General features: G+C 36.0%; 1 protein-coding gene across 6 annotated transcripts in view; it reads right to left on the reverse strand.

Moving 5' to 3' along the window:
* The window catches only part of CCDC18 (coiled-coil domain containing 18), a 109,953-nt gene that overhangs the window by 60,927 nt on the left and 28,034 nt on the right, over positions 1-20,992 (reverse strand). For 4 of the 6 annotated variants that reach the window (XM_073008570.1, XM_073008572.1, XM_073008567.1 and 1 more), the window contains exons 10-17: positions 18,530-18,654; positions 17,175-17,335; positions 14,493-14,716; positions 12,726-12,836; positions 11,904-12,035; positions 7,999-8,133; positions 7,778-7,855; positions 3,262-3,378 (exon numbers count right to left, since the gene is read on the reverse strand). In XM_073008570.1, coding sequence (XP_072864671.1) covers positions 3,262-3,378; positions 7,778-7,855; positions 7,999-8,133; positions 11,904-12,035; positions 12,726-12,836; positions 14,493-14,716; positions 17,175-17,335; positions 18,530-18,654 — 1,083 coding nt within the window. The remainder of the gene's footprint in view (positions 1-3,261; positions 3,379-7,777; positions 7,856-7,998; positions 8,134-11,903; positions 12,036-12,725; positions 12,837-14,492; positions 14,717-17,174; positions 17,336-18,529; positions 18,655-20,992) is intronic. The other 2 variants (XM_073008571.1, XM_073008569.1) reach the window with 2 other exon arrangements.

The following is a 20,992-nucleotide window of genomic DNA, read 5'->3' on the forward strand; positions in this document are numbered from 1 at the left end:
AAGTTAGCAAGCCAATGCATGTGCAGTTGAGCTAATGATTGAGTGGTAATAAATGAGTTTGCAAATCTTTCTAATTTACTTACTCCCTAGTCTGGTCAAATATACCTGATTACCGCTTCTGGTTTCTAATTCAGTTTGAGCCTAGGTATGTATTTCCAGCTGTTCTAAAAATCGTTCTGAATGAGCCAGGTGTGGTGGCACATGCCTGTAATCCCAGCTGCTGAGAAGGCTGAGGCAGGAGAACTGCTTGAACCTGGGAGGCAGAGATTGCAATGAACCGAGATTGCACCATTGCACTCCAGCCTAGGCGACAAAGCAAGACCCTGTCTCAAAAAAAGAAAAAAAAAAAATCGTTCTATTTATTTTGTGTGTAAATATCTGTTATCCACCCTAGTCTCTGATGTTGTTTCTATGAACGCAAAGTCTAAAGCTCAACGAATTCTCCTATTACAAATGCTGCCTACCTCCAGGTAGATTCCATCTCTGCCAAGTCTGTTTATTCTGAAGCAGAGTGTGGGCATGAGCAGTAGAATAAATGCCAAAATAATGTATTTTGTATACTACTTTAAAGAAGATCATAGTAAAAAAAAAAAGGACATTCTTATTTTTAAAAATCCAAGTACATACAGTTTAGATGATTTAGTTTCTACATATTGGAGTAGAAAAATATATGCCTGTCAAAGATGCTATAAAAACCTTCACAAAGGAAGGTAGAGGGAAGAAGGCATGACCATATAAAATCTGAAGTTGTTGTTGTTTTTTTTTAAACTTCTAAGGCTATATAATTACTTGATGCACCTAAGTCTGGAGTGCTGGTCAACTACATTATTTACTCTTAGATCTACCCATGCCTTTCCCCTGCTCTGCTCTGTATATTGTAGGAAACCACATTTCTGGGCCTCCTTTGCCCTCTAGATTACAAATAGGTTTAGCCAATGGGAATGGTCAGTAGCTGCAGTGCTCCTCCTCTATTGCCCCAGTTCCTACTGGACAGACCCTTTTTCTTCGGCCCCAGCTCCAGACAGGCAGCCCTGCTTCTAGACTATGATCATACTATCTTTTCCTGATGTCCCTCTAACCTTAATAATGGTAGTGGGTCCCTGCTTATAATCTCTGAGTTGCTGTGGTATACTGTTTGGCTTCTCTACCCTTTCATCACCTGTGTGTCTAATTCTCTGTATAAATTTGCTCTATTTAAAAGATACAAAGGCTTCTGTTTTTCTCATTGGACCTTTCTGATATATTCAAGTCAATCTTGATTAATATGTAAATACAAATATATATATATTTATATACATATATATATTTTTTGAGATAGGGTCTCGCTGTGCTGCCAGGCTGGAGTACAGTGGCGTGATCACGGCTCACTGCAGCCTTGACCTCCTAGACTCAAGTGATCCTCCCACCTCAGCTTCCTGAGTAGCTGGGACCACGGGTATGCACTACCACACTTGGCTAATGTTTTCCATTTTTTTGTAGAGATGGGGTTTTGCCCCATGTTGCCCCGGCTTGTCTTGAACTCCCGGCCTCCCAAAGTGCTGAGCTTATAGGCGTAAGCAACAATGAGTGACCAAAAGTCAACCTTGATTAAAATTCATTGGGAACCATTTCTAAAAATAAATTTTTAAATTTTTATTATTATTATTATTATTATTATTATTTTGGAGACGGAGTCTCGCTCTGTTGCCAGGCTGGAGTGCAGTGGTGAGATCTCGGCTCATTGCAAGCTCCACCTCGTGAGTTCACACCATTCTCCTGCCTCAGCCTCCCCAAGTAGCTGCGACGACAGGCGCGTGCCACCACACCCGGCTAATTGTTTGTATTTTTAGTAGAGACGGGGTTTCACCGTGTTAGCCAGGATGGTCTCGATCTCCTGACCTTGTGATCCGCCCACCTCAGCCTCCCAAACTGCTGGGATTACAGGTGTGAGCCACCGCACCTGGCCTCTAAAAATAAATTTTAAGCTTAAAGTACATATATTATAAATTCTAACAAATAAATTCTTCATTACGATTATCCATTTGAGCAAATGTTTAGTGAGTGCCTAACCAAAGTAAAGTGCTATAAACTGAACATACAGAGATGAGTAAGATGTTCAAGAAAAGTTTCCAAGGCTGGGTATGGTGGCTCACGCCTGTAATCCCAGCACTTTGGGAGGCCGAGGTGGGTGGATTGCCTGAGCTCAGGAGTTCATGACCAGCCTGGGCAACACGGTGAAACCCTATCTCTACAAAAAAGAAAAAACCCGGGAGGCGGAGCTTGCAGTGAGCCGAGATCTGGCCACTGCACCCCAGCCTGGGCGACAGAGCGAGACTCCGCCTCAAAAAAAAAAAAAAAAAAAAAAAAAATACAAAAAAATAGATGGGCATGGCAGCATGCGCCTATAGTCCCAGCTACTCAGGAGACCGAGCAAGAGAATTGCTTGAACCCAGGAGGCGGAGGTTGCAGTGAGCCGAGCCTGGGTGACAGAGACAGACTCCATCTCAAAAAAAAAAAAAAGGTTTCCAATCCAGTATCTGAGAAACTTATCTCAAAAAAGTTGAAATTCTAAAGTTAATTCTCAGTCCTACAGACAACAAGAACAAAAACAAAATGAAAAATTCTTGAAGAATTTTAAACCTCTAAATCTAAAACAATGTTCAAGGTGTCATGTAATTTTATATTAGAATGACTGTAATATTAATAATTTATTCTTCTGATTCTCTAAAAATAAATAAAAGAATTAGAATTTTAAGGTATATTTTATTTTGCATTGAAATAATGTTTGCTCCTTAAAGAAAACTGGAATTTACATTTTATTGGAAATACTTTTTTATATCAGATACATAAAGATATTCTTTTGGCCAGGCACGGTGGCTTACACCTGTAATCCCAACACTTTGGGAGGCTGAGGTGGGTGGATTACTTGAGGCCAGGAGTTCAAGGCCAGCCTGGCCAACACAGTGAAATTCTGTCTCTACTAAAAATACAAAAATTAGCCAGGCGTGGTAGTGCATACCTGTAATCCTAGCTACACAGGAGGCTAAGGCACAAGAATTGCTTGAACCCAGGAGGCAGAGGTTCAAGTGAGCCAAGATTGTGACACTGTACTCCAGCCTGGACGACACAGGGAGACGCCGTCTCGAAAGAAAGAAAGAAAGATATATACATATATATATATATATATATATATTTTTTTTTTTTTTTGTCCTACATCTCATGCGTCTTTAAAAAAAAAATCACTTGAAATATACGCTATATATAAAGTAAATGTTAATTTACCTCTTCAGATTTCTTCTTTAACTGTTTTTCAAACTTTTCCTTATTTCCTTCCAATTGATTCAAATGCAAGACAAGTTCTTCCTTACAAATTTCCAATGCTGAATCTAGTTGCCTAACCTAAGCAAGAAAAAAAGAAAAACACCGATATACTCAATATTTTACAGATTTATCTCCTAACGTTACCTCAGTGCTTCAAATAGTGAATATACAGTCCTACTTAGGATATAAAATGCCATTATAGAAGATATTTATTGAGTAAACTAATTCTTCATTGCAAATGAGGAAACCAAATAGAAAACCGAGGGATGGAATCCTGAAGAATAAATAAAGAGTTGGACAAGTTTAGAAGGGCATTCCAGGAAAAGGGAGTATGCTTAGAAGCAAGGCCCTGTGAAAGGGAGTGGTGAGAAGTTGGCAAGAGCCTAGGGTAATAAGATTAATTTGTAGGAAATCGTTATTTGGGAGCCACAATTGACAAGATAAACTGGGGCCAACTGTCAAGAATCTGTAGGCCAAACACCTTAAAACCTTCTCTTTAAAAGGTAAGTGGTATTTAAACCTACTTCTTAAGCCTCCTTGAATAAGAAAAATAGGAAAATGAGTACAAACTAGCGTACTGTTAACGATGTTCAAGTGAGTTTTTTTTTTTTTTTTTTTTTTTTTGAGACAAAGTCTTGCTCTGTAGCCGAGGCTGGAGTGCAGTGGTGCAATCTTGGCTCAATGCAACCTCCACCTCCCAGGTTCACGCAATTCTCCTGCCTCAGCCTCCTGAGTAGCTGGGATTACAGGTATGCACCACCACGCCTTGCTGATTTTTGTATTTTTAGTAGAGAGCAGGTTTTGCCATGTTGGCCAGACTGGTCTTAAACTCCTGACCTCAGGTGATCCACCCGCCTTGGCCTCTCAAAGTGCTGAGATTACAGGTGTGAGCCACCTTGCCTGGCCTTAATGAGAATATTTTGAAATGCTGAAATTACTAAGAAATTATAATTTGTCAGCTAGGAAAAAAGAAGTGAAACCTTCTTTGCTTTGAAACAGTGAAAATATTTTCAGAAAGGCAGCAATTTAACTTGGTCCAAGTGTTCATATAGTTGCCACTGCTTTACTACCTTAATACCAAAGAGCAACTCAAATTCGGTACTTTTAGTTCAAGGCCCATGTATTGCATACATGCTCCACATCCCAGCTATCAATAAGATTCTTGCCTTACTCCTTGTTTTCTTTATTGTAAATTTGAGCTTCTCAATGGTATTCTTCCTCTTAATGCTAATAATGTTATAGCAAGCAGTCTTGAAAAAGTGAAAGAAATCTTAGATTTCTTAGCAGATGAAAAAATGAGAAAAAACATTCCCTCTTGCAGATTCTATTCTACATCATGAAATTATCTTTGCCACTCTTATTTCTAAAAAGGGAATCTTATAAGAGTTTTTGAACACCACCCTTATAGTCTGTGTATGAAACCATTAACAGCTAAAAAATCTGTAATTCTGAATGACTATCTTTGTTAATAAACTGCTGCCTTAGTAATAATTTTTAACTAATATTTGTTTTATGAAACTTATAAATACATTTTCTTTTTTATGAAAGAGAATGGGCATTGGGACTTGTATCATCCTTCACACAGAGAAAAAATAAATAAAATCTATGATTCTGTCAGAATATCACTACCTAATAGTTAACAGTGTAATAACTCATTTGGGCAAGATTCATCATTAGATATGAAAGCCATTGATCGTAAGGTTATTGAGGAACAGGACATTCACACAGTCCCCAAGACCCTCAAAGACTCCAAAGTTTGTTTGCTAATTATCAATGAAATATACGCCCTTAAAATAATGAGATCTGACAGTCATCACCTTAGATAAGGTATATAATCCTAAGAGTGTCTCCTTAAATTTTGTGTCATCATACTTGATTCACTTTAGTCCCAGGTCTGGGGCATGGCTAGATACTCTTCAAATGTAACAAGCTTCCAGGTGATGCTGATGCTGCTAGTTCACAGACCATGCTTTGAGTAGCAAGGCTATAAAGGACAATTTTAAGTAATTGGGGAAATCTTAGTATGCACAGTGTTGAATGATATTACTGAATTAATGTTGACTTTCTCTGTAGCATAGTGGTGGTGTGGTCACGCAGGAGAAATTCTCTGTTCACAGGAGATGCATGTTAAATATTAAAGGGGTAAAGTATTATGATATCTGTAACCTTCTCTCAGGCTGTTTGGCAAAAGGGAGGTGGGTTGGTAGGGACACACACAAGCATGCAAGCGTGTGTATGTGTAGAGAGAGATAAAGTGAGTGTACCTAGAGTTTAACAGAGTTTAACAGAGAGTGAATCTAGGTGAGGAGTACACTATTGTTTCAATTTTTCTGTGGGCCTGAAATTTTAAAAAATAAATTAGGAATCAATTATAGCTAATAAACAATTAATAAAAACCCAAAACATCCACTACTCTATTGAATTTCTTATTTGAACAGAGTTTGAAAGTCTGAATCTCATACAGATAAACATCTTGCATTGTATACAAACCACTTGCAAATGTGTGTGTATGTTTGTATAAATAAATGAAATCAAAACAAAAACAAACATCACTCTGCTGAACCAAAGAAGCTCCTCAGGTGCACAGTCTGGAGACAACCAGATAGGGCCCTAGGCTATGCATTTTCAAAAAAAGAAGGTAAGTTCTTCTTGTAAGACTTTCTTTGTGGGAGTTTTGGGGAATCCAAAGTAGAAAATAAAAGAAAAACAAAACAAAAGAAATAAAATCTGTAAATCTAATAAGCACCTTTTCAATTTTCTATTTAACAGCAGGTAACAACTGGTTTACTTTACTGATTTCTTGTTACTAGTTCAGAATTTTATCATCAACCTGTTAGCTTAAGTGATACAACTTTAAACTGATCCTTATAACTCTTCTATAGATAAAAAAAATTCATGTTTCTTTTGCAGAGAACAAGTTGAAGCATGTTGAGAGACATGAACAAAAGTCATGAAAGGAAGGTAGTAATGACGTAATCAGGAGGACAGAAGTAGACTTCAGGCTTCTGTTTTGCTGCTATAGATAACTTATGTATAGAATCAGTCAATATAGCTTAAATCATAGGAATCTGACTTCTATATTTCTTCCTCATTTTGATTTTTCCCTAAACAGCAAACCTACTAAAGATGTTAAACGAATAAAATCCAACATCATTATTCATTCTTTTGCTGATTTCTTTTTCATCTCATCTGGCTATTAACATATGGAAATACCTTACCAGATGACTGCCTAGTTATGTTAGGTAGTTTAATGAAAAGCAGGAGTTAAGTGGCTACATGAGTTTTATCTAATAAAAGTATTTCATGCCTACAATCTCTGTACAGTAATCATTTTTTAATATTAATTGAAATTTGGGGCTATTCTAACACAGGGAAATGAACTGACTGCATTAAACGTTAAGAGTTTTGGTGAATACTACAGGAATAGTTATGAATAAACATATGTCTATATGGGCATACACAGTCACAAAATGAATTCAAAACAGAATAGTAGGCAAAATATAACATCGTATCTTTAAAACAAATCTTTTATATTCAAGCTACATATGACAGAATAAAGGTCATAGCATATTTGGACCTATGTTTAACACCAAAAATGCAAAAGAGAAAATATTAAATACATAGCAATTAGTTACAAAACTTTGGGCAACTCAGCACCTTATATACCCTGTTATATTTAATTCTCACACTAATGCTCTTCTAGGGTATTGTCATTCCTATTTTGCGGATGAAGAAATTAAAATTCAAAGAGTTAAATAACCTGGCTAAGGTTACAGTGAGTCGGTAAGCACTTGAAGCCACACTGAAACCCAATTTAACAGCAAAGCCCATGTTTTTAACCATGAAGATATACTAGCCAGAAAGCCATATTTTAGCTAGAAATTCTAGCTTTATCTCAATTAATCTTACAAGCCAACAGGTAAAATAAAGCAAAAGTGAATCACTTTTAGTTTTCTCTTTCTACACTTCCTCTGGTAATTTTTTTTTGGAGGGGGCGTAATGCTAATAAGTAGCAATTATAGCTAAAATTTAAAACAATTTTTAGGGTTATAAAAATTGTTTTAAGACAAAAAGAGGCTAGATAACCTACGAACTAGATGATTAACTATCAAGTAATCAAGATCAGAATTTGCACTAAAGAAAATACATTTAAAGAAACTAAGTTCATTGAGTCAGGTCAAATCTTCAGCTCTGAATTGCCTTTTATCTATACAATGTTTACAATCTATAGAGAAACGTAAAAAAGCCACAAGAATGTCTCCAAAAAGAAAAAAATAATCAGCCAGGCATGTTGGAGCACACTTGTCCTAGCTACTCAGGAGGCGGGTGTGGGAGGATGACTTGAGTTCAGGAGTTCAAGGCTGCACTGAGTTATCATCATGCCACTACACTCTGGCCTAGGCAAATGACAGAGATTCTGCTAAAAAAAAAAAAAAAAAAAAGGAAAGAAAGAAAAATAAAGTATTAGCATACTAGCCTTGATTGTTTCTTCAGATACTTGGTTCTGTAATGCTTTTAAAGCTTCATCTTTCTTCATATTTTCCTTTTCCATTTCCTAAAAACAGTAAGAAAAGTATGCAAATAAACATTTTAGCATTAGTAACAGCCTGTTAACTGATTTGATTAGATTTAAAGGCAAGTTATAGACATAAAATACTAGTCAACTTCTAAATAGTACTTTTATAAGGATGATTTTACCCCTTTGCTTTCTGTCAAGAGTCTATCTAGTGATTCAAGATGATGCTGTTTGCATATTATATCTTGTTGCAACATGGACATAGTCTTTTCTTGTTCTTTAAATTGTTGATCCTTTTTCTCTAGTTGAGCTTCAAGCTAAACACGAAAACAGAATTTTCACATTAAATATTGTAAAATTTAGAAACATTTTAAATATTAAATACATGTGAAACTATAATTGAAATTACATAGATTTTTGTATTTTGCCAAATTGTCTTCAGCTTCTCTCTTTTTAAGGAAGAAATGAAATCACTTGCCATGAATGGACACTTCTCAAAAGAAGACATACATGTGGACAACTAACGTACGAAAAAAAAAGCTCAACATTGCTGATCGTTCAAGAAATGCAAATTGAAACCACAATGAGACACCATCTCATGCCAGTCAGAATGGCAATGATTAAAAAGTCAAAAAACAAACAGATGCTGGAGAGGTTGCAGAGAAAAGGAACACTTTTACACTGCTGATGGGAGTGTAAATTAGTTCTACCACTGTGGAAGGCGGTGTAGCATTTCCTCAAAGACCTAGAGGCAGAAATATAATTTGACCCAGCAATCCCATTACTGGGTATATACCCACAGGAATGTAAATCATTCTATTATAAAGATACATGCATATGTATGTTCATTGCAGCACTATTCACAATAGAAAAGACATGGAATCAACCTAAATGCCCACCAGTGATAGACTGGATAAAGAAAATGTGGTACATATATACTATGGAATACTATGCAGCCATAAAAACGAATGAGATCATTTCCTTTACAGGGACACGGATGGAGTTGGAAGCCATTATCCTCAGCAAACTAACACAGGAACAGAAAACCAAATACTGCATGTTCTCACTTATAAGTGGGTGCTGAATGATGAGAACACACAAACACATGGGTAGGAACAACACATATTGAGGCCTATAGGGGAGTGGGATGGGAGAGAGGGAGCATCAGGAAGAATAGCTAATGGATGCTGGGCTCAATACCTAAGTGACGGGATGATCTGTGCAGCAAACCACTAGGGCACATGTTTACCTGTGTAACAAACCTGCACCTCCTATACGTGTACCCCTGAACTTAAAGGCTGAAGAAAAAAAAGCAAAATGTAGAAACTAAGAATATAGGCCCCTTTATATCTCCCCCTTTACACTGTAGTTGTCACATGTATTATATCAACATACCTGATCAGTAAATGTTATAATTTCTTCTTTCAACAGCCATAGATATTATAAAAATCCTATATTTACCAAATATTTACTGTTTTCATTGTTCTTCCTTTATTCCTGAGGTCCCAAGTTTCTCTCAGGTATTTTTTTTCTGTGAGGAATTTTCTTTAGCATTTATTTTAGAACAAGTCTGCTGGTGACACATTCTCTATGCTGTCCTTATCTAAGAATGTCTTTATTTTACCTTCATTCCCAGAGAATATTTTTGCTGGATATAAAATAAATTGACAGTTTTTTCTCTTTCAGCATTTAAAAAATGTTGTTCTGTCTTCTTACGTCCATAGTTTTTGATGAGAAATCTGCAGTAATTTTAACATTTGTTCCCTTACATGCAGTGTCATTTATCTCTGGGTGCTTTCAAAGTTTTTTGTTTTAGTTTTTGGCAAGGATTTTGATGTGTCTAGAAGTAGTTTTCTTTGACACTATCCTCTTTGATTTTCTTAAATTTGTAAATTTATTTCCTTCATCAAATTTGTGAAGCTTTCAGACACTATTCCTTCAAATATTTTCCTGCACTAATCTCATTCTCTCCTTTGACTCTGAAGACAAGAATATCAGACCTTCTGATAGGTCCTTCCCCATATATCCCTGAGGCTTTGTTGAATTTTTTTTATAAATCTTTCTTTTCTTGAAAAAAAAATTTTTTCTCTGTTGCTCAGACTGAATAATATCTATTAATCTACATTCAAGTTCACTGTCTTTTTCCTCTTGTCTGCTCCATTCTTCTGTTAAGCTCATCTAAATTACAGCAGCCCCGTGGTATTCGTGGTTTCACTTTCCACAGTTCAGTTACCTGCAGTCAACCCTGATCTGAAAATACTAAATGGAAAATTCCACAAACAAACAATTGATACATTTTGAATTGCAGTTGTGAGTAGTGTGATGAAATCTCATGATGTCCCACTATGTCCAGCTCTGGACAAGAATGATCCATTTTCCATGCTGTATAAGCTACCTGCTCGTTAGTCACTTAGTAGCCATCTTGGTTATCAGATCAACAGCCATGGTATCATAATGCCTGTGTTCAAGGAACTCTTATTTTACTTAATAATGGCCCCAAAGCAAAAGAGTAGTGATGCTATCTGGATGCAGATCCAATTTGGATATGTCAAAGAGAAGACATAACGTGCTTCCTTTAAGTGAAAAGGTGAAGGTTCTTAATAAGGAGAGAAAAAAAAAATGCATGCTGAGGTTGCTAAGATCTACAATAAAGAACAAATCTATCCACGAAATCGTGAAGAAAGAAAAATAAATTCATGCGAGTAGGGCAGTTGGACCTCAAAGTACAAAAGTTACAACCACAATGTATAAGTGCTTAGTTAAAATAGAAAAGGCATTAAATTTGTAAGTGGAAGGCATTAACAGAAAACATGTTCCAACTGACTGCAATGTGTTGCACCAGAAAGTACTGAGTATATATTAAGACTTCAGCAAGAATCCCCTGAAACAAGTGACACCAAGTCATTTATTGCAAATAAGGAATAATTACACAGATTCAAGAATAGGTTTAGACTGAAAAATGTTAAAATTACTGGAGAAGCTGTGTCTGCTGATGAAGCAGTTGCTGTCACATTTCCAGCAGAGATGAAGAAGCTGATTAAGGAGAAAGGATACCATCCAAAGTAAGTCTTCAATTGCAGCGAAACTAGGCTATTCTCAAAGAAGATGCCTCATAGAACCTACATTCATAAAAGTGCAAAGGAGGCTGAGCACAGTGGCCCACGCCTGTAGTCCCAGCACGTTGAGAGGCTGAGCCAGGCAGATCACGAGGTCAGAAGTTTGACATCAGCCTGACCAACATGGTGAAACCCTGTATCTACTAAACATAAAAAATTAGCCAGGATTGGTAGCATGCACCTGTAATCCCAGCTACTCAGGAGGCTGAGGCAGGAGAATCGCTTGAACCCAGGAGGCGGAGGTCGCAGTGAGCCAAGATCACGCCACTGCACTCCAGCCTGGCCTACAAAGCAAAACTCTGTCTCAAAAAAAAAAAAAAAAAAAAAAAAAAAAAAAAGTGCAAAGGAGGCACTAGGGCATAAGAGAGAGAACACACTTCTATGAGAACAAGTTTTCATATAACTTTTATGACAGTATTTTGTTATAATAGTTCGATTTTATTAGAATTGTTGCTAATCTCTCACTGTGCCTAATTTATAAATCAAGCTTTATAATAGATATGTATGTATAGGAAAAACTGTAAGGGTTCAGTACTATTTGTGGTTTCAGGCATCCACTGAAGGTCTTGGAATGTCTCTCCCATGGATAAGCAGGGACTACCGTATCTATTTTTTTTACTGCGTCTTGCATTTTTGGTCTCACATTTTCTTTTCTACTTTTAACCCAAGGTCAAGAGTGCTTCTATTATTCTGCTTTTTCCTCTCAATCAATCTTTAAGCAACTGATATTTTTAGGGAAATGGAGTCTACAGAATTACTTTAATAATGTCAAAAATAATGATTACAGCTGAAACAGAAGGCATACTATATTCTGTTAAAGTAGTGAAAAATTATTCAGAAAGATTGGGGTTTTAATTACAGCTCTTGCCACTAACTTTTGTGTCTCTTTGTGTCCTCATCTACAAAATAAAAAATGCTGGGGCTTGTAATGTTTCTTTTCAGCACTCATATTCTAAATATGTATTACTTACTCTTTCAATCTGCTTTTCCATTTCTTTATGCTGTTCCAAGTGAATTTTCTTTGCTTTTTCAAAGGCTAAACAAATTTTCTCATGCTCTGTATTAATATTGGTTTCTAGACTCCTTATCTTTTCATTCTTTTCCTAGAAACACAAAACACTTTAAAAGAGTATAATTGATTTGGGAGGCCAAGACAGGCAGATTGCTTGAGCCCAGGAGTTTAAGACCAGCCTGGGCAACACGGCAAGACCCCATCTCTATGAAAAATACAAAAAATTAGCTAAGTAGGTGTGTGGCATGTGCCTGTGGTTATAGCTTCTGGGGAAGCTCAGGGGGAAGCCTGGGAGGCCAAGGCTATAGTGAGCCATGATTGTGCCACTGCACCGCAGCCTGAACCACAGAGTGAGACTTTGTCTCACAAAAAAAAAAAAAAGTATAATTGAAAAGCAGTTTTACATAAAAGTACATTAGTCAAGCATTAAATATGTCATACTCCATTCTTTAAAGAACCACAGTAGTTTATACTTCAAACTTTAACAAAATGGTTAAAAATACTTTATCAAGATGAGAAGATTTAAACTATTTTAAATATCAAGAAGCATATCAAAGAACTACCATTATCTTCAATACCATTAGGATAAAATGAGAAAACTTGGATAACTTGCCATATAAGCCTATTAACTTAAAAATGCAAACAAGAAATGATCAGAAGAGTTTAGTAGAACTTATACTGTGCTATATATTTTATAATAATGATGCTAAAACAAATGTGCTATCACAAATTAAGTGCCTAAAAATCACAGTAAATCTGAAGCAACAAAGATAAGTTTTACCATAAGCTCCTGTTCTAGTTCTGCATTTTTTGCAGCAATAGAGGAATAAGCAACTATCTTTTCTTCCAGCTGTTTCTCAAGAGTTAAAAGTTGAGAACATTTCTTTGTCATCTGAAAACACATTGAAAGAAATGTAAAATTATTTTTTAAAGGTAATGACTTTGTATCCTAAGATCAAACACCTGCTACTCTTTTCAAAGTTCAAATACATTGTGTCTAGATAAATTGGGCAAACTTACAGTTATAAACATTTAGGATGCAAAGTGAGTAACTTTTTAACCAACATAAGTATTTTAAAAAATAAGTGACAATTTAGAAGAAAAACAAATAGTGAAAACAAAGGATCACTTCTATCTATCCATGTTAAACATAAGTCATTTAATTCAGACCCCTATATCCAAAAAGGACAATGCCCTAATCTATTTTTAAGTAGCTGTTAAAGACTGAAATAAGTACAATAAAATGGTATCAGCAGTTATTTCTGGTGGTAGAACTATCAATGGTTCACTTTCTTCTTTTTCCTCTTTTACATTAACAAGACTGTGCTATTTTTGTAATTTAAAAAACTTATTAATCCCAGTATTTGGCAATTTCCTAAGTAAACTGGTAGCTATAATTATAAACTGTCTAAATCTCCATCTCCATTATTAACATAAGTTCCTATTTTATAGTTCTTTTCCTCAGCCTTGGCTATAGACTTTAAACTGAGAAAGCAGGTATTTAAAAAGTGTACCTATAGATGACTGCAGCCTCTGGTTTGAAGGTAGAGTATAAGATACACCCACGTGGTCCTGGTCCACAATTACCTAATGAGGCACCCTTATCCTGTCCTTAGTGAAAATGAAGACAAGATATTCACAAAACACTCATTATCCCCTTTTCAGAATGGAATTCCTTGTGTAGTCGTTTCAGGTTTACATGCAACTGTTTAAAAATACAGATTCTTTAAACAGCAGAAATACACAAAAAATACAAATACAGACTCTGGCTAGGTGTGGTGGCTCACTCCTGTAATCCCAGCCTTTTGGGATACTGAGGTGGGGATCACCTGAGACCAGGAGTTCGAGACCAGCCTGGGCAACACGGCGACTGTCTCCACAAACAAAAAATTTAAAAAATTAGCTGGACATAGTGACACATGTCTGCAGTCTCAACTACTTGGAAGATTGAGGCAGAAGAATGGCTTGAGCCCAGAAGTTCAAAGTTACAGTGAGCTATGATCTCACCACTGCACTCCAGATTGGGCAACAGAGCAAGACCCTGTCTCTAAGAAAAAAAAAAGAAAAGAAAAAGAAAAGAAAAAAGCAGACTCTTGTGCCCATATATACTGAATCAGAAACTGCAGGAACAGGACCCAGAAATATGCATATTAAACAGGCTTCCTAGGTGGTTGGGGGTTTGCTAAAATTTAAAATCCTTTATTATCACTCCTTTTCTTCCAACAGCATAATCCAAAGTCTACTTATAAATGTATATTAACCACATTAACTTATACTATGGAAGAAATAATAGGCTGCAATGCAATATTATTTCCACCAAATTTGAGACCTTTTACCCACTACAGAGTTTTTCCTACTTTTAATAACATAAGTTAAAATACAAAGGTTTCCAAATGTAATTTTAAAATAATTTGTAACTTATGTGGTACCATTTTTAAAAAACTTTAACTCTGGATATAAACATATAATTTTTATAAAATCATAAAATAACACCTTTTGTTCTAGTTCAAAAATTAATATATATACACCAAGCTAATTCCAAACTTACTTCACTTTCCAGTTTGCTGGAGTTTGAAGCTTTCTCTAGCAGCTCCTCTTGAATCAGCTGAAACTGACTAGTTCTGTGAGCCATGTTAACCCTCAAATCAGAATTTTCAGCTTCTATTTGTATCAGCTTAGTACGTAGCTCTTCTATTCCAGTAACAAGTCTTTGCCTCTCTTTTTCATATTGCTTGTTCATAGTATGTTGATTTTGATCTTTTACGCTTTCTGCTAATAAACATAAAAGGAAAATTCTTCTGAATAAGACTTCAAGAATAAAAACCTACTTAGTTGAAAGATTTAGTCATAAAATTTAGTTTCTGATCTAAAGAGTACTAAAAGGGACAAAGAATGAGACATTCATTAAGGAAATCAGGGAATAAGTAATGTGCTCTCTAAATTAAATACATAACAAAGATGAAAAAAGTTCTGAATTACTCATTTTTCTAGGTAGCTAAGACTATTCCTTTGTACCAGAAATGTAAGAATCCTTCTCCACCTTTTAACTTCCATTTTTTAGTAGAAATCATTGTAAAAAAAATTTTTTAAGTTGCTCTCTTTCCTTAAACTGAAGGTAATCATAAAATTTATTTGGACACTTTGAGATCATTAAGAACATTTTTATGTACTGCACATAGATGCAGGTTCAAAAGCTCCAAAGAGTGAATCCTTCCTGACCCCATCGTCTTTCTCTCCAAACTAGCTAATGAGAATTCAATGATGCTTTTTAAAAAATTACTGAAGGTAACCAGGCACAGTGGCATGCACCTGTTATCTGAGCTATTCCACAGGCTGAGGTGCATGCCACTTGAATTCAAGACCACCCTGGGCCACATGGCAAGATCCTGTCTAAAAAAAAAATTACTGAGCGTTATCAGAGGTAGTTGTTTCAATATGCCCCTTCTCCACTATAAACATACACATCTCCCACTGCACAGTAAGCAAGCCTTCAGGAAGGCTTTTAAAAAGCATAATGTAGATGATTACATGAGAACACACACAGATATGAAAACAAGAAAAGATACACTTTGCCTTCAAGGTTTGCATAAGTAGTCATTTCTCATAAATTCTCTACACCCATTATATTTCACTTTCTAGGCTATCTACCTTTTATTGGCTTTGTTCTTGATGTAAGAGAATCTATAATATATTATATTTATTACCACCTCTAATTACTAGTATTCCCAACTTGGAACATTCACCAAGATAGATCATACGCTGGCCAATAAACCAAGTCTCAAAACACTCTTATAAATGAAGTCCTATAGAGTATGTTCTCTGGTCATCATGAATGACACAAAAATATCTGGAAAAACCTCCAAATATTTGGAAATAAAACACACACAGCCTGTGAGTCAAAGAGGAAATCACAAGAGATAACTATTTTGAACTGAATGAAAATGAAAATACAACACATTAAAAAAAGTAGTGGAATACAGCCAAAGCACTGCTTAAAGGGAAGTTTCTATCCTTAAATACTTAGATGAGAAAGGAAAAGAGGTCTAAAATCAATAATCTAAACTTAAAGAAAAGTTTTGTGTTTTTTTTTAAAAAAAAAAAAAAAAAAAAAAAAAAAGAGAAAATTAAGCCTAAAAGTTAACTGGCAAAAAGTAAAAGGGATCCTGATGGAGATGTCTTATGTCTTGACTGTGGTGATGGTAACAAGAGTTAAACATTAAAACACAAACACCTGACAAAACGTATCAAACTGTATATTAAAATGGGTGCATCTTAATTGCAGGGGTCCCCAACCCCTGGGCCACAGACTGGTACCAGTCCATGGCCTATTAAGAACCGGGTCACATAGTAGGAGGTGAGTGGCAGGTGAATGACACCCGCTCGCATTATTGCTTGAGCTCTACCTCCTGTCAGATTAGCTGTGGCATTAGATTCCCATAGGAACACAAACCCTGCTATGAACTGCACATGCGCAGGATCTAGATTGCTCACTCCTTATGAGAATCTAATGCCTGATGATCTGTCACTGTCTCCCATGACCCCCAGATGGAACCTTCTAGTTGCAGGAAAACAAGGTCAGGGCTCCCATTGATTCTACATTACAATGAGTTGTATGATTATTTCATCATCAATGTAATAATAATATAAATAAAGTACACAATAAAAGTCATGCATTTGAATCATCCTGAAACCACCCCTGCCCCCACCCCTGGTCCATGGAAAAAATGTCTTCCACAAAACCAGTCCCTGGTGCCAAAAAGGTTGGGGACCACTGTCTTACTGGATATCAATTTTACTTCACTAAAGAGTGATACAAAGTCTAATAATTCTGAAATAACTTCTGCTGTCTTATCAGACCATAACTAGTAATAGATTATCAAGTATGTTTGATAATAGAAACCAAACAGTTAATAAATTTGTTCTTTACAAACTATCATCTGAGAACACATGGACACATAGAGGGGAACAACACACACTGGGGTCTATCAGAGGGTGGAGGGTGGAAGGAGGGAGTGGAGTAGGAAAAATAACTAAGGGATACTAGGCTTAATACCTGGGTGATGAAATAATCTGTAAAACAAACCTCCATGACACAAGCTTACCTATGTAACCAATCTGCACATGTATCCCTGAACTTGTTAAATTAAAAAAAAAATTTAAAGTTTTTTTTTAAAAAAACTATCATCCAAAACTCTAAATATAATTTATTAAAACAACTCAATATACTTACCCACTTGATGACCACCTAGCTTTACAGGTTCTGTTTCTAAACTACTTAATTTGCTACTTTCTTGGCTGTCATTACAAGTAATAAGACTCTGAGATAACTGATTTGCAGTCAGGTTTGCATGAAGCTTTTGAATTTCTGCCTCTTTTATTGCAAGCTTAATTCTGGCACAAAAGAAAAGAAGTGAAAAATTATTAGATTCTATAAAAATATCTCCTACTGTACTATTTTTCACCTTTCAAGTTGATAAAATTAGAATTCTGATATTAGTCAACTCTTTAGGCAGGATATGAAAACTCATATAGACCATTGTAGGATTATAAATTGGTTCAGTCACCTTACAAACTTGATGGTATCTAGTAAAATTGAAAACGTACACACTCTATGACCCAGCAATTTCACTTTTAGGAATATATACTACAGAAACTCTCATATATATGTATAAGAAAACATGTATAAGGATGTCCCTTGCAGCACTGTTTGTAACAGAAAATAGAAACAAGATACCTATAAAGGAACAAATAAATTATGACACTGTTATAGGACAGAATCTTACACAGTGATTCAAAGTAACTAACCACACAAATCCATTTGTTAATCTACTCTATCTCAATATGAATGAATTTTTAAAATACTGCTGAGTGAAAAAGCAAAATTGCACACAGTATACAGTATATTTATATTTGTGTATATGTGTGTAAACACACAGAAATGAATAGAGAAATACATATCCAATTCATGATGGTGGATACTTAGGGGAAAAATGGGACTAGTCTAAGGATCAAAGGGTATTATTCATCCTGTAATGCTTTATTTTTTATTTAGAGAAACAGATTTAAAACAAATACCACAACTTTTAAGGAGAATCAATCCTGGTTAAGAAGATTCAATTCTTAGTTGTGGAATCACAGATACCTGTTATAATATTCTCTGAGCTTTTCTGTATATTTTTTAAATTCCTCAATTAAAGGTTATTTTATTTTATTTTATTTTATTTTATTTTATTTTTGATGGAATAAAATAAAAATGCTCAGGCTGGAGTGCAGTGGCACTATCTCAGCTCACTGCAACCTCTGCCTCCCGGGTTCAAGTGAATCTCCTGCCTCAGCCTCCCAAGTAGCGGGGATTACAGGCACGTGCCACCACCACGCCTGGCTAATTTTTGTATTTTTAGTAGAGATGAGGTTTCACCATGTTGGTCAGGCTGGTCTCGAACTCCTGACCTTGTGATCCACCCACCTTGGCCTCCCAAAGTATTGGTATTACAGGCATGAGCCACCACGCTCAGCCAATTGAGGGTCTTAATTATCAATAAAAAACATTCTATTTGCTATAACTGAAGATTCTGAAAATTGTACCTCAATTCCGAAATCACCAATTTATTTGCCTCACAGCAGCCAATGCAACGGTCTTCCTTGTTTGAGAAGCTACTCATCTGGTATTTAGAAAGAGACGATTTAAAGCCAAATAATTCTCTTTTTAACTGCAAGTTTAAAAACAAACACGTGTAAACTTATGTACATGGGATGCAGTTGCTTTTTCATTCAGAACTTAAAATTTTAAAAACTGTATGAATTTGATGGTAACAACTTAATGTCCATCAACAGGAGAATATATAAATACATTAAGAAATATTAAGATAATTGGAAAACTACAATAGTTAAAAGAAATAAACCTGAGTCACATAAATCAGTATGGATACATCTCATAACAATATTAGTGAAAAACAAATTATAGTGGCAAACAGTATTTTCATAAAAACACTAAGCAACATATATATATTTCTAGATGCATCTATACGTGACAGTATTTAAAACATGGATGAGAAGGATAGACATGAATTTCAGAATAATTGCCATTTCTGAGGAGAGAGGAAGAGAATTGGGATCTGACAAGGTACACAAAGAAGCTTTACCTATAAAATTTTATTCTAAAAAATATAGAGTTGATAAGACAATACACGTACCAAATTTTACAAATATGGTGCTACACTAGCATATGCACCTTTCTGTTGGTTTGGATAATACAGAATTTTAAAAGACAGTTATAAAGGAGCAAGGTAAGCACTTAATGACTTCTACCTTCAAACTATAACCAAATCACACCTCCTAGAAGTGGGGGAAAAAAAAAATCACATTTCCTAATCGTATCATTCTTAGCACTACAAGAAACAAATGATCAAGCATATATTACCACATTCGGAATCATATCTCAAATAATTCTGTTTTTAGAGACAGGATCTCACTCTGTCGCCCCGACTGGAGCTTATGATCATAGAACTCACTGCAGCCTTGAACTCCTGGTCTCAAGCAATCCTCCTACCTCAGCTTCTCGACTAGCTGGGACCACAGGCATGCACCACCATGCCCAGCTAATTCTTGTATTTTTGTAGAGACAGGGTCTTGCTATATTGCCCAGGCTGGTCTTGAACTCTTGCTTCAAGAGTTCCTCTTACCTTGGCCTGCCAAAATGCTGGGATTACAAGCATGAACCACTGTGCCTGACCATATATGAAATAATTCTTGATACACAAATGAGAATGCAATTTAAAATTGTTATCTGTATATGATTACTTTCTAATTTCAAAAGCAAATAGTATATTAAAAATTTAAGCAAATAGCATCTGGGGAAAGCAGATACAACAGAGGAGCTAAGATTTTATGTTCTAGTTTAAATTCTACTACTTACCAGTTGAGCAATTTATTTACTTCCTTGGGTCTAGGTTTCTTCACCAATAAAATGATATTGAATCAGACAGTTGCTAAGATTTTTCTGGTTCATAATTCCACAGTTCATAATAGTTTAACATCGGTAAGTCTACCGTCTAGTCTACCATGCATTCATATGTGAAACCAACCACAATATATTTACCTATAGTTTCCCCTGATCTTTTCTTCATTTTACACCTATTGATTACAAATTCCTGAATAGGTTTACTTACCTTCTTCTTAATCTCACTTATATATATGGCCACAAATATAACTCAAAGAGAAAAGGTGGTAGACCATTATTATAAAAACATTTTAGGCCAGGCATGGTGGCTCAAGCCTGTAATCACAGCACTTTGGGAGGCCGAGGCAGGCAGATCACCTGAGGTCAGGAGTTCAAGACCAGCCTGACCAATGTGCAGAAACCCTGCCTCTACTAAAAATACAAAATTAGCTGGGCGTGGTGGCACATGCCTGTAATTCCAGCTACTAGGGAGGCTGAGGCGGGTGAATAGCTTGAACCCAGGAGGCGGAGGTTGCAGTGAGCCGAGATCTCACCACTGCACTCCAGCCTGGCGACAGAGCGAGACACCGTCTCAAAAAAAAAAAAAAAAATTAAAGTTCTATGCCATTCTAATAAGTACATGAAAAGTTGCTCATCATGAGCTGTTAAAAAAATGTAAATTAGGGCCAGGCATGGTGGCTCACGCTTGTAATCCCAGCACTTTGGAAGGCCAAGGTGGGCAGATTATGAGGTCAGGCCGAGGTGGGCGCATTCAAGACCAGCTTGACCAATGTGGTGAAACCCCGTCCCATGTGCCTGTAGTCCTGGCTACTCAGGAGGCTGAGGCAGGAGAATTGCTTGAACCTGGGAACCAGAGGTTGCAGTAAGCTGAGATCATGCCACTGCACTCCAGCCTGGGCAACAGAGTAAGAGTCTGTCTTAAAAAAAAAAAAGAAATGTAAATTAAAACCACAGTGTGATACCACTTCACATCCACTAAGATGGTAATAATAAAAAAGACAAGAACAAGTGTTGGCAAGGAAGTAGAGAAACAGGAACCCTTGTACATTGCTGGTGAGAATGTAAAATAGTGTAGACATTTTGGAAAA

The sequence above is a fragment of the Chlorocebus sabaeus genome, chromosome 20 (assembly GCF_047675955.1).
Source record: "Chlorocebus sabaeus isolate Y175 chromosome 20, mChlSab1.0.hap1, whole genome shotgun sequence".
In the NCBI taxonomy this organism is placed as follows: Eukaryota; Metazoa; Chordata; class Mammalia; order Primates; family Cercopithecidae; genus Chlorocebus; species Chlorocebus sabaeus.